Here is a 17,621-nt window from a genome sequence, read left to right on the forward strand (position 1 = left end):
TTTATTCACACTGAGTTAATCTGTTATTACACGACGGTCGCTAGAGGGCGCGTTAGGCATGGTTATAGCACCAAAAGCTACAGATATGCGTGGCCTTCTCCTTTCTGCGTCATGGTTTGCCTTGAACGTGCTGCTTTCGGAGGAGTGGCCGGAGCTGTCTCTTCGTAGAGGTATAGAAGTAGCCGTTTTGGGGCGGACCATCTTCGAATACTTTTCAGATGTGAGTCGCCGCCCTCCACGTGCGTTGGGAATAGAATGAATACCGGTGTCTAATACTTCCAATAAATCAGGTGTTTGTTCCGATTGTAACCGCTTAATTTGCGCCTCCGGCCCAAATTCCGACAGTACAGAATCTGGATTAGGCATCCATTTCTCAGGAGGGTCAACGATTTTTCGAGAAGCAGCCTTGTTAAAAGAATAGAGCGGAGGCTTGTTTTGGCTTAACCGCTCCAAATATTTTGCCATCGTGGCTCCTTTGAAAGCCGTTCTATGTAATGGAAGCTCCACTTGCTCAACTACCCGTTGTTCGTTGTTGTATTCAACGTATACAGGTTGAAAATGCTCCTGAGGCTGTGTCTTTAATGAACATACTTGGGGAGGGATATGCCTTATTTTGTCAAGGAGGTTCTTAGCAAATGGGTGTTCCAAGAGGTGTGGTGCAATAACGTCTGTGGAGTCTTCGGGTACATGTGTGGCTGAATAGGGGGGGCGCCGCCTTAGGTACTCACGTTGATGTAACGCTTCGAGATCTATATGAAGGGGATGTTTCAAGGAAGGTATTGTCTTACACCCGCGTTCATAGATCACATCGTCGTGAGTAAGAGTTGCAGTGGCTCCATAGTCACTAGCATGAGTCAGTATAGCTCTGAGGCTAGACTCATGGATATCTTCGGCACTGGGTCGCAGATCGGGGGGACCAAGCATCCGTAAAACAAGTGTGCGAATGTCTCGACTATAAATTGCAGAAAGCTGCTTTTGGACCCGTTCCATGTCAATCTGCTGATAATCTTCGAGACACATGAGCTCTAACACAGAGACTCCAAGTGCATAGATGTCCATTGCTGTGATATTATTTCCTTCTGCCATCTCCTTGGGCATATAGTTGGGTGTTCCAAGAATAGTTATTGTGCCCGAACCGTCGGGCAACAAAACTTTCTGTGATCTTGCTTTAAAGGTAGAATATGTATTCTGCGGAGGTTCGAGGTAGTATGGCAAAGTGTCACGTGCGCGCGGATTACACTGATCAAGCGTCGTTGTTAGCTTGGTAGGATAATTTGGATTGTTTGGATTGCACGAAATCTCCTCCCTTCTCCAAAGCTCCTCTAAGTCACGAAGCTGTTGTTCTTCGTCGTTAATCTTTGGCATAGCTGATTTTCCTCTATCTATTTGAAACGGGTTCTTCTTTGGAGAAGATTCTAGTCGAGCTTGGCTAACCTTTCCCAGTGAGCTAGTTGTTGCAGGCCGAAGGGCAACAGTTTGTGATATACTCCGTGTTCCAAACTTACCAAGAGTTGGCTTGATAAGCTTAAATTCAATATCGTCTTCAGATTCTACAGTTGCATACATATTGGTGCCCTCTGGAAATATGTTGCGTCTCTTTTCCAGCTCCTTTCTAATTTTATGATTACGAAGGGCTTTTTCAAAGGGATCCAATCTGGTGAATCGCGCCATGTTCTGAACATAATCAAACTTGCCATGGTCGATAGAATTTTGGCTTCTAGTGCTGACAGATGTGCGAGAAGAGTGAATGTAGTGTCGCCCAGGGCTATCCGATAGCATCGGGGGAACAGACATATCCGGTCTGTTAATATTTGAGAGATCTGTCAAGCCACGCCGAAATGTTGGTGAGGCTGATTGCACATAGCTACCTACTAGAAGTGTATCTGGTCTGCTATCCGTAGGGATATTGATAGGTCGGTCGACTGTAATACTAATAGCCCGCGGGATTGGAAGGGACGGTGACGCGCTTCTAGAGATACTCCTTGAAGCAGTTCTAGATATACTTGGAGACGCACTCCGTGATGCACTGCGAGAGGTGTTCATGGACTGAGAGCCATAATTCGATCCACACAACGACCCACTTCTGGAAGCAGCGCGGAGCTCCTCGCGAATTTCAGGATTGAGAATCGTACTATCACTCATGTGGCCTGTGACATTCTCGTATTCCTTTTGGATCGCCATCTGCTTATTAGGCGACCGAGCTGAGTAAGGAAGATTGTGATCCTCGTTATAGATCTTCTGGGCTGCAGTAGACATAACTTTCTTTCTGCCATCTATATGTGTATCCTCTGTTATATCATAGTAGATCCTGTTCTGAAGGGCTTGAAGAAAGGAAATTGTCGGTTGTTGACTAGGAGTAGTGACATCTACTCCAGGAGTGCATTCATAATCAGTATCTGGTAGCGAAGCGGTGTCTGTTGCATAATCACTAGGTATAAACTGGTTCGACATGAGTTTAGAATTGCTACGACTTGGCGGGGGAAGCTTGCGACACGATTCGAAGTTTGATAGAACAAATTGGAGGTTTGCTATCCTTACTTGCTTGTTTGGCTCCACGAGATCTAGCTTCACTGATGAGTTGTTTGTGTAATCAACCTCACGGAGGTAGATATTTGCAAGCTTGATGTCACGAAACACGTATCCTTTGTCATGGATGTGTTGCAAGGCAGAAGAAATATCAAGGAGAATTGCCCACAAAAAGGGCTCCGAAAAGGTTTTCGATAACTTTTTATAGCGCTGCATTTGCCTCTGCATGTCTTTGTGCTGTAAGTGTTCAAGAGCAATTAAGCCAGTTGTACCCTCCTGTGCATATCCACGTATGGTGAGTATGTTGCGATGTGGCCCAAGATCCAAAAGTGTTTCAGCCTCCTTCAGTGTGTTTTCCAGTACATCCATCTCGTTTGAATAGCGCTCCTTTAGAAGAACTAATTCTCCTGTACGAATATATGCTGCAACCATTTCTCGTCCACGACGAGAACGCGCTACTATATTTGCAATCTTAAAGTCGTCGAGAGATGCAAAGCACAGCGTCTGGAACCGCTGCCCACAAGAGTGAACTTGTGTACTCATTGGTTAGTCACTAGGAGGTTTGAGAAGCTCGTGAATGCTGCCTGAAACAAAGACTTGAGTTTAATTTAAAATTTCAGCATGCCGAAAATACATGCAGGGAACAGAGCAGGGAGCGGAGCAGGGGATTCAGAAAATAATAATAAAGCTAGGCAAACTTCATAAAACCTATCATGGCCCCAATAGAGTAAAGGAATAATAGCCATGCAAGGATTATACTAGGGCGTAATTCCACCAGGTCATAGATGTAGAAACCAGAATAAAGAAAATAAAGAACAACCCCGAAGATGGACGAAACAAGGCTTCCCATTATTATGCTGGCGAGGAGATAAGTTATAGGAACGCTTATGTACGCGAAAAACCGTTTATTATCTTTTGGAAGTTTAGCGGCGAATATTAACCCTGTAAGTAGATATGCCGGCACCAGAAACGTTAAGGAGAGATAGATAGATGACGTTATCGTCTTTGTTAACGTTCCATCGGCACTATTAGCCATTTATTTTAAAATGGAGTCAGATCTTCTGCGAGATAGACTCCTCGCGGCACAGAAAGCACTGGGGCCCACGTGCTTCGATTGCGGCGCAAAGAACCCCACATGGGCCTCTATCAAGCTGGGAATCTTTCTCTGCATGAATTGCGCAGGTCGTCACAGGAGCTACGGTACACATATCTCCTTCATACGATCTTTAACACTCGACAAGTGGACAGAAGATCAGGTGAGGCTTGTCGAGGTGGGCGGCAATAATGCGTTTCGCCAGTATCTTCAGCAAGAGGGGATATCACATCCGCTTCAGTATCAGCAAACAGATCTGGGTCCCTATAGGGAGCTTCTTCAGGAAAGGGCCTCTGCATCATATAGAAACACTGACCCGGAAAAGCAGCCGTGGTCGGGATCTTCAGGCTTAAAAACAAAAGCGCAGCCGCAAGCCGTTGTGAACACGATGGTTGAGGATTCGCCGTACCGGCGTACGCTGGGTAGAATTGTGCGTCTTGAGTAAACGATTCTGGACTGGATGGTGGAAATCACTCAGGGCGTTTTGAGCACTGATGTTGGAGTTTGTCTTAGGTTGGAAAAAATAGACACATGCTGCCCAACGATTTTTCTCTTCCAAAGGAGCTTCAATGGCTAGAGACGATCGGTACCTCTGCTACGTTAACGGGCGATGTACTGGCAGATAAGATCGTCGACATTCACAGCACAACTTACTCATCTGAAGCGATAAATAGCGCCCGACGGCTTTGGGCTCGGGTTGGAGCCCGCGCAACTCATATGGGAGATAAGTATAAGGACTTGCTGGACGCCATTTATGCGAAGCATACGATTGTCACCATCTCTCTGGTATGCTACTATTGTAAAAGGAGCAATCCGCGGGACTTAGTATGTCAGGATCTTGAGCGGTTCTTTCAAACAGTCAGTGACGTTCTTTCGCTATCTATCACCGATGAGATGCTACCGATTTCCGACTCCCATGTTAGGCTTCTACTTCAGCATTTGTTGAGCAACGACGAGACCAAGTTGGCGTTTTTCGATTTTATATTTGACTGTAATACCTGTGAGGAGGGAACCACGCAAGTCACATTTGAAAATGCTTGCAGGGTGCTTTTGGTATTCTTTTCTAGACACAAACTTTTGTCCAGCCTTTTAGAGTACTTTAGAAACAGTGGCACAATGATGGTGAGTAAGTATCTATGGCCAATGATCTTCAACTTTCTATCAACGTATTCCAGTGTAGAGGCTATTTCTGACAATTATAATTTCAGTTCGTCAATCTACCCCTTAATTATAGATAAGTTCTGCAAGTACATTACTGGCATCTCTGGAGTAGATGGAGCAGCAAGTAGAGTAGGCCAAAGATCAGAACTATCTGATATGCCAACCAGAACTGGTTCTACTCGGCAATGCTTGGAAGACATAGACTCGGTGTTGTTTCAGCAACATGATAGTGCCAGGACAGACCTGACTCCGCAACCGGAGTCGTTGATAAGAACCCCCACCGCTACCAAACGAGTGCAGTTTGCAGGACTCAGGGATGACTCTCTTCTAGAGCATCCATCGCCTCCAAAGATTAACATTACTCCATCTTCTACTAAGGTTGACGCTCCTGTCCATGTTATAACCCCACTCACACAGCCGAAAAAGGATCGGCCTCCATCAGCGCTTTCTCAAAAGCAAATGGAGCTAGCTGCCCGTTTAGCTGCATTTAAGGCATCAAGCCAGCGGCGCTCATTGGGCTCTACGATACACGAGTCATCTCATAAGACAGATAACGCTAGCAGCGGTACATCCAATGACGCAGACGGCTCTAAAGCTATTGTAAAGGCAAGCGGAAGTGTCTCTCGGGATAGATTGGCTCGAATCCATTCACTAGTTACAAATCCATATAAGTACCTCTCTCCTGTTGCAGAAATAATACTGGAAGCGAGACAAAAACTTGCAGCACGTCAATCGACTCGGGAGCAAGAGTATCCCAGACAGCTCCATAGGAATTCTGTGACAGAGACAATGCAGTCGTCCACTGTGCCGTGCGCTGCAACACCTTCTATTTCGTTGCAAGGTTGTAGTGCAGACAGCTTCAATCAAACGTCAAAGCTAGCCACCTCAGCTATAACAACGCCATTGGTGACCGATCACTCTGCTAGCAGCATTGTGCCTACTCCACTACAGCACCAGAGACAGTCTCACCCAACGGTTTCTGATATCGCTACCAAGTATACTGCACGGAGGAGCTCATTCAGACCGGATTGTATTACTTTACAACCAGCACAGAGCGTCGCTGCACCTAGTATATCTCTCACTCCATCTGTGGGAGCTTCATCTACACATAGCGGTGGACCTATTACTGGTATGCGTCAACTATCTGCCACTGCTGCTAAGTACATTACTACTCAGATAAGTCAAACAAGCAAAGTTGATCAGGATAAATAAGCACACAAACTTGCACCATTGAATTTCTTTAACCACTGATGGAGTAAACTGACTTTGGTAAACCAACTGTGCAGGCACAGACTAGGATTTGCCAGGCTGCAGATGTACACTGTATCCATTAACAGTGTGGGCGCGTATTTGGTCAGGCTTTAGGTCCTTACTAATAGATGATTTTGCACATTTCCTAAGGGATATCCATGCAAGGATCAATCAATTAAACTTTGGACAGCCTTCGATACTTTTGTAGTTATAAGATGAGATCGGTATCTGCCAGGAACACCGTATATCACAAATTAACCTCATGAAATAAAAGGCAGATGAAACCATATTGCCATGCAAGAAAGCATATCTTCTAATTTTGATAGACTGCAGAGTATAGTGCAAGTCATAAAGTGGTTAGCATAGGTTTACTCTATCCACCGGGATCGGTTTGCTAGCCGCGACCCGAGCCAGTCCCGCGGAAGAAGAGCTTTGTGCTTCCTCCGAGGCAATAGCGGATGCACCGGAGACCCTGAGGCTGGCAGTGGATGCGCCAGTCACTCACCACCCGAGCCGAGCTGGTCTGGACAGACTCACCACGCGACCCCTACGGATCCCTCGGAGGGCAGGCCTGCCCTCTGGACGCCCGGCTCGAACAACAGTGGACCGAGCTCCTGGCTACGCAGGACAGCGGCGGTCGGGAGTCCACCACAAGCAGCTGCGCGGTGCCTGACACCTCGACGTGAGACGTGGCATCACAGCAGGCTGCCGAGCGGGACAACCAAGCGGCGAACCGGTCCTGATCGCTTCTGATGCTTTGGACGATGCCTCGACAGACCGAATCATTCCCCCAAGCGTGCTGTGCGGTGCAGATGGACCAGCCCACACGTCACTGAGCCAGACGCACTGCACAGGGTGAGCGCTGACATGATCTCGTGCTGGGTGACGGACCACCTGCAAAAGCGCCCTGCGATCCGTGAGCAGAGGGCCGGACCTCTCCCCGACACAACGCATGGGAGTACTCCATCGGCATCCACGAACGCGTACTATGACTCCAAGATGGAGGCGTATGGGGAGCGCACCTCCGACAATAGGGTCGATGATCCACGTCATGGGGAGACAAAGAGGCACCCGAGGAACGGGGTAGACACCCGAGGTCGTGGCGTGCGATCCTCGTCGTAGAGCACCAGGGCCACGTGGAGGCCAGGCTGCTGTGACCGACGGCAGGCCCGGGACAGCAGGTGCTCAATAGCTATCAGGCGATGGTTGACCCCGACGAGCCAGAGGAAGGGGGAACCCTGGAGGCACCGCGAGGAGCGGCAGCTTCCAGGGGAGGGGGGCATAGAAGTTCTTCCGCCGGGATCCGAGGACATCCGACTCCCGAACTCTGGATTTGGATTCCAGCCGATGCAAGGGCGAGAGAGACCCGCTTGCCCAGAGCGGCGGTGGCTCGCACGAGGGGGTTTACTCGGGTAGCAGCCGGCAAACAAATTTCGGTAGTGCCTTCTTACATGTGAATTTACAGTTACTGTAGAGTATAGCCTCTAAGAAAAATGAGCCAAAGAGGGCGAGCTAAGCTCAACCAATACAGTAAAGGAGTCTCTCACTCCTCAAGGCTAAGTAGGACGGTTAACGACTTCTCCCAAGCTAGTACCCTCAACGATACTCTTCACATTCAGCAAACTCACTCAATGGATAATTACATGTACCCAAAGAAACCACCAGAGGTCTCACAATATATCGCAGAGCGCTATGGAATGTCGTGGGCTGACAGCGAAGGCAAGATGCGTAGATCGCTGACTACACTAATAGCACGCTCTCAATCATCTCATGAGGGACTTCTGGAACTTGACGCCGAACTGAAGACGCTTGCTAATAAGGTGAATAGCTACGCTTCATCTTCCTTAGATCAGCCCGATACCAGCAAACGAGCATGCCTTCTATTAGAACAGGTTATAGAAATGAAAGCAGAGTTCTATGAAAGACTTGACAGCGCGCTCAATCAACTTAGCAAGTTATCTACTGCTCATAGCAACACCCTTCAAGTGCTAGACGCAGAAAAACAACGCGTAGAAGCTCTCACTAAAGAGGTGGACCAGCTTCGTGTAGACTACAGTATGTGCAGAGATGCCAATGCAGCTCAAGCAGCAAGTCTCACTGATACTCAAATGAAATTGCTCGAGACGTCCTCATTTCTGGAAACCGCGAAGAAGAATATCACAGTCCTTAATGATGAGAATTCCCAGCTCAGAGACTCCCTTCAATTCACAAATCATGAACTGGCAGACATCAAAACTGTACACCGTAGCCAAACTGAATCCTTCGAAGCGCTTCTTGAGCGATCCTCTGCCCGCGAGCAAACCCTTCTAAAAGAACTAGATGAACTTCAACGTGCCTACACAGAAGAAAAGGATCTATATGCAACGAGAGTTGAGCGTATACATTACTTGTCTTCTGAGATAAGTTCTCTTCAGAAACAAGTTTCTAAGCAACGGGGACATGCTAAAATATACAAAATCAAGACAGGACAGCTCCGCAGAATAGCAAGGGAATTAAAGGTAATGATACGGAACAACACAGCTATGAGTGCACAGGATACTGATCTTCTAACACAAAAGGATGCACAAATAGCAGCAATGATGAAAAAGCTAGAAGAGTATAGAGCACGAGCCAAAAGAGCTTCCAGCCATGAGTGTAAGCTCGCTAGTCAAAGAAGTGAAATAGAGAGATTATCTACGTATGTGGCTACCTTAGAACAGGATTTAGATCGCTATAAAGCCAGAAGACTCAAGTTTAGTGCACCCACAAAGGTTATGACAGCATCGAAAGATGGGAAATCAATGCATTTGAGCATATCAGATGATGGGCCTCGGTCTGAGGGGTTCTTTGCCAGTACACGAAGCTACTGTGCGGTACTTTAGCATTATGCAATTATTAATCTGACCCAGTAAACCTAGAAATCGTCTAAGATAAATATGAATGTACCGACAACCGCAAAGGACTTACTTTTGCTATATGCAAAGGAGCCCTGTGCATCCAGTTCGCTGAAAGAGGATGAGTCTGTACCTCAAAATTACCTTTCCAAACGGCACCTGCTCTTCTCTCGCTTTGACGAAGGAATACAGTTGACCCCTGAAATGTGGTATTCCGTGTGTGCTGAGTGCTTCGCACATACAATAGCAAAAGTGCTTAGCAACCATATTCAACGCAGAGGATATGTTCTGGACTTATTTGGGGGTGCTGGAGGGCAGGCCATTGGGTTTGCTTTAGAAGGCCACAGTGTTCATTCCATAGAATACAGCGAACAGCATTGCGCACTTATCCACAACAATGCTCGAGTTTACGGGGTCTCACATCTAGTTTTTCCAGTTTGTTGTGATGTATTTACTCAAGCTCTACGCTTTTGCACTTCTGGGGCAACTCCACAAAAGTATGACTGTGTGGTTCTATCTCCACCGTGGGGAGGTCCTGGATATTGGCGGAACGGTGATTTGGACTTCTGCAAATTGAGAATAAATAAGTACAAGGGATCGCAACTTGTCAGCCTTATGTGCAGACTGGTAGATTCAGGAATCAGTAAGAGATTTATTCTCCACCTTCCACGAAATACTACTACCCGTTCTATCTATTCTGTTGGTGCACGAGTTGCGCGACATATTTCCAGGGTTGCAATACAGGAGCTGGGTAGTACCAAAGCCGATTTCTTAACAAGCTCAGTGATAGTATCCGAAATGCAATTAAACGGTCGTGTTAGCTTCCTTGCCGTTTACATTGGTTGTTGGAATAAGAAATTGATCAGGGACATTGACAACCAAGCAGTCTTGTTCACACCGTCGGACGGCCATAGTAGCAGAGTTCCCTGTGGCCATCTCGTGTGAAGTTCACAAGCGCATAGTCTTCTAGATCATTGTAGCCCTCCTTTTTCAAGCAAAGATCCAATATTTTGTCGAGCTCATAGTAATTGACCATCACCAGGCCACATGCAGATATCTCTTCATCCCAATCGATGGTGAGACGAGGGCACGCCAATTGGGCAAAGAAGAGCACATCTTTATGGGGCAACAAATAATGTGGGAGGACTTCACTAAGAGATAGCACCTTTATCGGTACACAGAGACTGCGTAGCTTATTCAGGAGTGTCTCAAAAACAATTGGAGAGCCTTGCCGGCCCAGTGTCCCGAATACCACGCCAACTCTTTTTCCTGAGAAGCCTCCTGCAAAAGCTTGCACAGGCCTGTTTAGTAACTCGGTTAATGCCTCTGCACACTCTCTGATAGTTTTCAACCTGCTATTAATCTTACTATGCGTGTCATACCTAATGCTTTCATACACACCTGTCACAGGAGAGAGCCGGTATGCAGGGAGGTGAGAATTGCTTAGACAAGCTGCCTCGTAGTGAAAGTCGCCGTCTACAACGCTAACAACAGCGTCTGTTCCAGGCGGAAACTTCTTACAAGTACATCCAAGGATCTCATACTTCGGAAGAGGGCTCTGCTCTTCCCCAACAATGTTGATCTTTGACCCTCTGTCGTCCAGAATCGGTTGCACGTGAAGTAAGCATGCAGCAAATTGTGCGGTGGTCACCAAACCAACTGTTTTGTAACTATGTGTCCTACACATGTCCATGAGCCCGTCTGCAATCACAGTGGCACTTCCTCTGGTATCAATAACTGGGACATAGATGACATCTACTAGACTGGTTGGAACAATCTTTGAATGACCAAAGTGAACAAGTACATCTACTCCCATAAGCATGGAGCCAATATCGTCAATATTGCATGCGCCATAAAGGACATCAGCGAAGATAACATACTCTATCGCTACCCCGTTGGCTGCCTTAAGCATTCCTTCAAGGGCATTACAAACTTCTATGGCCTGCTCCATTAAGCCCTCAGGGAACTGTAGCCCTACTGCATAAAAGCCTCGAGACGTGGTACGACCCTGCAGAACTGACTTTACTTCATCTACTATGCACTCTAAACTAAAGTTCATTTTTAGACAATTCATCCGGATATTGAGATACTACTGAGATACAAATAGACCTTTCCTCTAGACAGTGGATAATAAGAGAAGAACGCTGAGAAAAAACGAACAAAAAAGTAAAGCAAACCTGCTCTATCGGCTAGGACTTATGAGCCTTTCAGAGGATAAGAGTTAGCATCCTCGATATCTCCTAATGTTAAGGGATCGCAGGTAGAGGTATCTAAGACAGATGGCCAGGGACGGTTGAAATAAGAGTGAAAAATGTGGTCTCATATTGATTCTGATCGCTTTCCTCCTTAATGGGGAGCTTAAGTGCAATAGCTATCTGCACAGCGAGCAAATGCCTGCAAAAAGTGCACATGATACTGAACCGTGAACATAGGTTCTCCTTTGGCAATTTTGTTTGCAGCCGGAGAGGATGGCAGCAGCTACAGTACCCTTCATCTGGGAGGACAAGGCATATCTGAGCGTGATCCACGACGGTATAGAATACGCTGCCAAACAATCCGCGAGCAGGACGATATACAGTTATGTGTTGTGTGGAGTCTAAGAGCATGGCTACATGCTCTAATTCTTCCGGATAAAAGCACTGCAGGTCGGAAAAATCCTGCTCTACTAGATGCCCGCGGGTAGCAATCCGTTGAAAAATTGCGTCAAGAATCCGATCCATCAAATTAAATGCGTTTGCGCAAATCAATTTATAAGTTACCCAATTACATTAATTGTAGAAGGCTAGCTCTGCGTTAGGATGCTTTACCTATGCATCATGACGTAGTACAGTAGCTCGCAGCGCAGATAGCATTATCACTCTTGCTCATTCTTCATTGTTTGAAAGTAGAGTCTGCATATGTCCAAATAGCTTTCGACACACCTCGTTGCTTGAGAATTGCACTCCCCGCACAATCGCATTATGGTCAGATGCTCCTCACTAAACACGATCAATTTTTGCTTTTTACTGAGGTTGAAAGTGCTTACTACGAAGGAGAGTTGAACACTGGGGTCACAGGTGGGGATGGATAGAATAATCGCAAGAAATAGGCGTGCAAACCAGTCGTATTTATAAACACGCCTACTAATGTGATGAAGCAGCCTTACTCCCAGCTTCTGGTGTCGAAGAGTTGGCAATAAGAAAGAATGACACAATCTAGCATATAGGGCACGGCTATACTCCCTATCAGATACTCCTGATACAGGATACTTGACTCCATAGTCTCGGTAAGTGTATCCAAAGAGTGCACAGGCTAAGATCCCCAAAGGAATAGAAGCCTCTCTATCTGCCTTCTGTAAAAGAGGGGTAAGCTCGAGACCCAGGAGCCGAACAAGGCAATCACTTACCGTTTGGCAATCGTCTTTTATACAATGCAAGATCACAGAGCTGAACAGATAAAATCCTGTCTGTGTGTCAAAGACGGCACAAAACTGGGCCACTATCTTCACTAGAGTTTCAACGACGTCACAGCGGTAACGCCAATCCGAGTTGATAAAGAATGTGTAGCCGGTATCGGGGGAATCCACACACCGATACTGATAGAATGGACCTGCAATTTCAAATCCTCGTTGCCTTGTGTCTACCTCAGTATATGTTAGTTCTGGAAGAGCACAGTGTGATCTGCTGTCCTCTGAGGCATCCACAAAACCATATAGACCCGTACCTTTTAGAGCCACATGGGAGGAGAATGATACCGGGGTGATAGAAACATATAAGTCTGGTGTGCATTGAAGACAGAACGTTCCAGGCATCTGGTCAGCTCTGTTCTCCGCACTTACTTGCCCATGATGAAAGTGCACTTCTTCAGGCAATTGCAGAATATCGTAGTAAATTTTAATCAATAGCTTAGCAACCCTCAATAAGAAGCTCTGCGTGTCTGCTTGCACCCTACCATATTTAGTAAATGAGTAAAGAAAAACGATTTTGGCATCTCTAGTGCATTGAGAGGACATTAGAAGAGATTCCAAGCATTGTAGTAGAATCTCCTTGTTCTCCTGCGTGGTATTACGATTGGAGTATATGTCAGGGAGGGCTGAGATAAGTGAGTGGAGAGTTGACTGGTTGGAGGCTTTGTTTCGTAATGTACTTGTTATAATATTAATAATTCTGTTCTGATAGTCGCGTGAACACGCCACAGTTTCGTACACACCCGGAAGCGTGCGTAGAAGGGAAAGCTCGATGTCTTTATATATCGGCTGAGAAATACATAATGTTGAGGGCTTGAGTAACTTCTTCAAATGGAATACATGATTCTCGGTGAAGTAACTGAACATTTCAAGTGGTGTCCGCGACTGAACTACGCAGTTTCCTGTTTTACTGCCGTGTAGCTCTAGTATGGATGTACAGGGCATGCAATCAGAGAAAGGTGAAGTGAAATCGTTTGCAGACGCAGTATTCTCTAAAACTTGTTTGGTGGTCATCCCTTTAGTCAAGTTTCTTGCAGATGTGACAGCACACGATGGCTTAGTATAAAAGTTCTCCACTATTGGTTCTTCGGGTATATTAGAGAGGTTTCCGTCCAGTGCATTATTCGATGGAGAGCTATTTTGGCTTACCGGATCTGTGTCAGTTGTATCTGATCTGCTAGTTGACGACTGCTTGTGTATATCTTTGTCATCTCCCCGTATGAGTATAGTAAGCATGCTCTTGGATGACTTGATGTGATTGTGTGGTGAAGGAGGTTGTAAGAGAAGCGGATTCCTCCCCACATACCTATCGGTGCTAATCAATCCATCCTTAGATGACGCTTTTGAGCCCTCATAATATTCTAACAAGTTTTTATCTATAGACGACTTATCTAAATTTAACGGCAAAGTAATGGTGCTAGACAATGGATCTAGTGTCAGGAGATTGCAAAAAAGATTAAATAACAATCGCAGTAAATAGTTTTCCCTTATGATGATACACTCCTCTTCTGAGATAGAGCACCCATTTGAGATGCCAGCCAACATGAAGCCTAGGTTCCTGCAGGCATTTTGCTGTACTGCAGGCACAAAACTGGTCACAAGCTTTACAAAAGTAAAGACCAGAGACTTTACCCTTTTTCGGAAAGTAAATGCCCTGCAAAACAATGGCAAGGCTTCTGCACAGAACACTAAGTTGGGTATATTATCCTTTGAATAAAGCCTATTCCTCACAAATGCAATGACGTCGTTTTGCATACCCTTAGTTGCCACCACAAATGCTTGTCTCGAGCTTCCAGGTTGGCCGGTTTGCGAGTATCGTTTCATCTCTGTATTCTTTAAGCAAAACGGCTTAGACTTTCTAGCCTGTAAATGTACCACATTAGTTGATAACGAGTGTGGGGGCAGTCCCAAAATGGTGACTTCTGTGGCATGAGTGTCCAACGACGGATGATTATTGCAAAGATAGGAGCGAAGAGAAAAGCCTTTATTAGTAGTATTATCAGTAGTATTATCAGTAGTGGATACTGACATGCAGGGAGCCACGCCAAGTGACTGGCTAGATGGATTATTTCCAGGATAGTCTAAATACTCATGATACTCGGTCTCTGTCTCTGTCTCACCGCTGTGCTGAGTGGTTGACGAAATAACACGTTGAGAGGGCAAGGAGATAGAGGGACAGTTTGCGGAGCAAACAGTGTACAAAGCTCCAATTTGCTGAGAATGTTGGGTGAGTTGAGGGGACACGTCCTGTGTCACATCCTGCATCGTACCTTGTTCTTGCTCAGCAAAAGTTACGTAGGAGCTCTGCCTATATGCTATTTCATTGTTTTTCTCTAAACTCTCTGAGCGACTATGCCCCGATTTGGCCGTGTATACATAGAGTATTCGCGCCATATTCAAGATTGCCGCACGCTGGATTCTAGGAGACACTATCGTTGATTCTATGTTTTGATAGCTATATTCTGTTACCGGCTTAATTAGGTTACTAAGTTGGGATTGAGAGTAGATAAACTCAGAAGATATCTGTGTGTCAACAGACGGATCCAGGAAGCGATGCATATCACAGCAAGTTGTGTCTATTATAGCATCATGCTTCATATTGCTCTGCTGGCAATGCTGACACCTTATAGGCTTTTGAAACTCCCACAGCCTCTCGGGTGTAAGGTCAAGACGCTGATAAAATGTCTTAGTTAATTCTAAATTGAGAATGTCCCCAAATTCCTTCAGGAAGGCGCTGTGCAAGGTGCGGTCAGTAGCGATTCTTCCCATGAGGATGAATAGGGCGTTGCACAGAGCAGGGCTAATACAGTATGAAATAGAGTAATGCACCATAACGTCAATCAAATTCAAAAGCACATCTTCTAGCTCTGGAAGAGAGCTTAAGATTTTTTTTTCTTGATGGAAAATTTGGCTTTGGGCCTTAACAACTCTTGATGTCTCCACACCATACTTTTCAGACCAATTACTATGAAATGACAATGTGTAACAATCGTTCCAGCTGGCATTGTGTGCTATACTTTGTTCGAGCTGTTCCATGTGCTCATCATCGTCCTGGAGGCAAGCGCACTCGTAGCGACACCTACATCTCAGGGTTGGTGGGTAATTTTCAGTATGGACACCTTTGGAGACAACTCCCCCGAAGAGGGAGTGTATGCAACAATAGATATTGGCCTCACTATCGTATTTAAATGTTAAGTTGCAGAAGATTGCCAAGCAACGACAAAACTGGAAGAAGATCACCTCACGGAACAGCAGTAAGCCCCAGAGCTTTTGGTCAACTGGTGTATCAGCGATAGATGGGAGTGTGTATAGAACTCTAATTATATTGATCATAGTATCATAGCAAGGAGTGCTACGAACTATACACTTTAACAGCGGAAATAGGATATTTCGAACTACATAGTCACGCTGCCCAGCTGACAGCTCTGGGTTTCGCATGAGTGCCTTCGCCATGTCCTCAAAGTGGAAACAAAGTAGATATTTTAAGAGGGAAAGACGTTCATTCGGTAGCAGCTCTCTAGCTTGTACCTTACCGAGTGTCAGTGACCGAAAAATACCATCCATAAAGGGGTCTGCCGGCCCAAGAAAGTCCACTGCTCGAGCATCTCTAGCAGAGTCGTCATAAAAGTCCTCGTCAATTGGAAATACATTGGAACTAACGGGTGACCCGTTGAGCAAAGTTAATGGAACCACATCCTTCTCAGGAAAAAGTCCCTTAAGAAGTAATCCACAGCGGGTCTCACCTGTCCGAGTACAAGCCATGAGCCGCAACTGCCCCAGAAGGTGGTTAGATATTTCGTTCATGGTCCCAGCTTGCAAAAAAGAGGGCAGCCAATATATAGAAAGGATGTTGTGGAGAAACGAACTGGAGTGATAAAGAGAACTGAAGTGACTGAGAGGAGAGCTGATCGCTGGGTGGGGGAGTTCGTAAGTGCGTTGAAGAAGCTGAGCAGTTTCTTGGGTCATTTCCCCGTAGTCCTGTGTGTCTGGTTCGAGATCCAGAAGCTCACTCTCAGGGCTCAAATCGTCATCAAAGAAATCCATTTAGAGCTTTAAAGATTGATATTTTTGACTCAGAGTATTTTTTAAATGGACACTATTAGTAAGTTGATCTGGCACCCTTGTTTCTATAATGATAAGAATCTAAGTAGATATATACGTAAATTGTAATTAGCAGCATATCGTTTGCATTCGCTAAATATAGTATACGCCCTTAAAGCCGAAAATTAAAATTCCCATGACGAAGCCCGTTCTCCGTGTTTGCATTTCCGGTGCTGCAGGCCAGATTTGTTACTCTGTTCTGTTCCGCATCGCAGCTGGAGACATGCTGGGCTACGATCAGCCCGTCCACATTGTTATGCTTGAGGTTCCTGCCGCCCTAAAGGCAGCCGAGGGTGTGGCCATGGAACTAGTGGACTGCGCGTTCCCGCTGCTCTCTGGATTCACTCTTACATCAGACAATGCAGAAGCATTTAAGGACGTTGACTACTGTCTTCTCTTCGGTGCATTTCCGAGGAAGGCGGGGATGGAGCGTGCAGAGCTTCTTTCTAAGAACAAGGGTATCTTCCAGATCCAGGGCGCCGCTATCAATGAGCACGCGAAGCCAACGTGCCGAATCTTGGTTATCGGTAACCCTGCAAACACAAATGCCCTTGTTCTCTCTACACAACTTACCAAGATCCCTAAGACAAATGTCACGGCCATGTCTCGCCTTGACCACAACAGGGCAGTGGGCCAGGTGGCTGGAAAGCTGGGTGTCAGGACCAACCGTATCAGCAACGTTTGGGTTGCTGGGAACCACTCCAATACTATGGTTCCGATTGTGGATTGTGGAGTGATCTATGATGAGGGCCTTAAGGACAAGCAACCTGTGAAGCCTATGCTTCCAGCGGATTGGATAAAAGGAGAGTTCGTTCCTTGTGTTCGTGGTCGTGGAACAGCTGTAATAGAGGCTCGTGGACACAGCTCAAGTGCATCGGCTGCTAATGCCGCAATCGATCATGTTAGGGACTGGCACATGGGGACTAAGCCAGGTGCTTTTGTTTCCTGTTCTCTCCTCATAGAGGAGGGCAACCCCTATGGAATTGCTCCCGGAATATTTTATAGCATGCCGTGCAGCTGTGTTGGCGGCAAATGGCAGATAGTTAAGCTTGACCTTCCAAAGGATGTTCTGGACGAGATGAAACTCAGTGAAGCAGAGCTGATGAAAGAAGCTGCGGATGCTCTCAAGTGACCTGGTTGACCTGCCCACTTGGAGCGTGGTAAAGTGAAT

At 46.1% G+C, this 17,621-nt stretch overlaps 9 protein-coding genes across 9 annotated transcripts; 5 read left to right on the forward strand and 4 right to left on the reverse strand.

Annotated features, from left to right (window-relative positions):
* Positions 1 to 15: 15 nt before the first annotated feature.
* GL50803_0022451 (Kinase, NEK) lies at positions 16 to 3,069 on the reverse strand (the record flags this gene model as incomplete). The annotated part of the gene is made up of 1 exon (XM_001707072.1): positions 16 to 3,069. The coding sequence occupies one exon, from the start codon at positions 3,067 to 3,069 to the stop codon at positions 16 to 18; it is 3,054 nt and encodes a 1,017-aa protein (XP_001707124.1).
* A 503-nt stretch (positions 3,070 to 3,572) lies between these two features.
* Positions 3,573 to 4,064, forward strand: GL50803_0022454 (GTPase activating protein for ARF; the record flags this gene model as incomplete). Its single annotated transcript, XM_001707071.1, has 1 exon — positions 3,573 to 4,064. One exon carries the CDS (start codon positions 3,573 to 3,575, stop codon positions 4,062 to 4,064), a length of 492 nt encoding a protein of 163 aa, XP_001707123.1.
* Positions 4,065 to 4,150: 86 nt separating this feature from the next.
* Positions 4,151 to 5,992, forward strand: GL50803_0022455 (uncharacterized protein; the record flags this gene model as incomplete). The annotated part of the gene is made up of 1 exon (XM_038045971.1): positions 4,151 to 5,992. The coding sequence occupies one exon, from the start codon at positions 4,151 to 4,153 to the stop codon at positions 5,990 to 5,992; it is 1,842 nt and encodes a 613-aa protein (XP_037901722.1).
* A 1,532-nt stretch (positions 5,993 to 7,524) lies between these two features.
* Positions 7,525 to 8,892, forward strand: GL50803_004245 (uncharacterized protein; the record flags this gene model as incomplete). Its single annotated transcript, XM_038046101.1, has 1 exon — positions 7,525 to 8,892. The coding sequence occupies one exon, from the start codon at positions 7,525 to 7,527 to the stop codon at positions 8,890 to 8,892; it is 1,368 nt and encodes a 455-aa protein (XP_037901723.1).
* A 54-nt stretch (positions 8,893 to 8,946) lies between these two features.
* Positions 8,947 to 9,849, forward strand: GL50803_004246 (RNA cap guanine-N2 methyltransferase; the record flags this gene model as incomplete). The annotated part of the gene is made up of 1 exon (XM_001707069.1): positions 8,947 to 9,849. The coding sequence occupies one exon, from the start codon at positions 8,947 to 8,949 to the stop codon at positions 9,847 to 9,849; it is 903 nt and encodes a 300-aa protein (XP_001707121.1).
* On the reverse strand, positions 9,797 to 10,963 carry GL50803_004248 (Diphthamide biosynthesis protein 1; the record flags this gene model as incomplete). The annotated part of the gene is made up of 1 exon (XM_001707068.2): positions 9,797 to 10,963. One exon carries the CDS (start codon positions 10,961 to 10,963, stop codon positions 9,797 to 9,799), a length of 1,167 nt encoding a protein of 388 aa, XP_001707120.2.
* A 211-nt stretch (positions 10,964 to 11,174) lies between these two features.
* On the reverse strand, positions 11,175 to 11,624 carry GL50803_0027024 (uncharacterized protein; the record flags this gene model as incomplete). The annotated part of the gene is made up of 1 exon (XM_038046004.1): positions 11,175 to 11,624. One exon carries the CDS (start codon positions 11,622 to 11,624, stop codon positions 11,175 to 11,177), a length of 450 nt encoding a protein of 149 aa, XP_037901724.1.
* A 134-nt stretch (positions 11,625 to 11,758) lies between these two features.
* On the reverse strand, positions 11,759 to 16,393 carry GL50803_0016351 (uncharacterized protein; the record flags this gene model as incomplete). Its single annotated transcript, XM_001707067.1, has 1 exon — positions 11,759 to 16,393. The coding sequence occupies one exon, from the start codon at positions 16,391 to 16,393 to the stop codon at positions 11,759 to 11,761; it is 4,635 nt and encodes a 1,544-aa protein (XP_001707119.1).
* Positions 16,394 to 16,586: 193 nt separating this feature from the next.
* GL50803_003331 (malate dehydrogenase) lies at positions 16,587 to 17,582 on the forward strand (the record flags this gene model as incomplete). Its single annotated transcript, XM_001707066.1, has 1 exon — positions 16,587 to 17,582. The coding sequence occupies one exon, from the start codon at positions 16,587 to 16,589 to the stop codon at positions 17,580 to 17,582; it is 996 nt and encodes a 331-aa protein (XP_001707118.1).
* Positions 17,583 to 17,621: the final 39 nt, after the last annotated feature.

This window comes from Giardia intestinalis, chromosome 2 (assembly GCF_000002435.2).
Source record: "Giardia intestinalis strain WB C6 chromosome 2, whole genome shotgun sequence".
In the NCBI taxonomy this organism is placed as follows: domain Eukaryota; phylum Fornicata; order Diplomonadida; family Hexamitidae; genus Giardia; species Giardia duodenalis.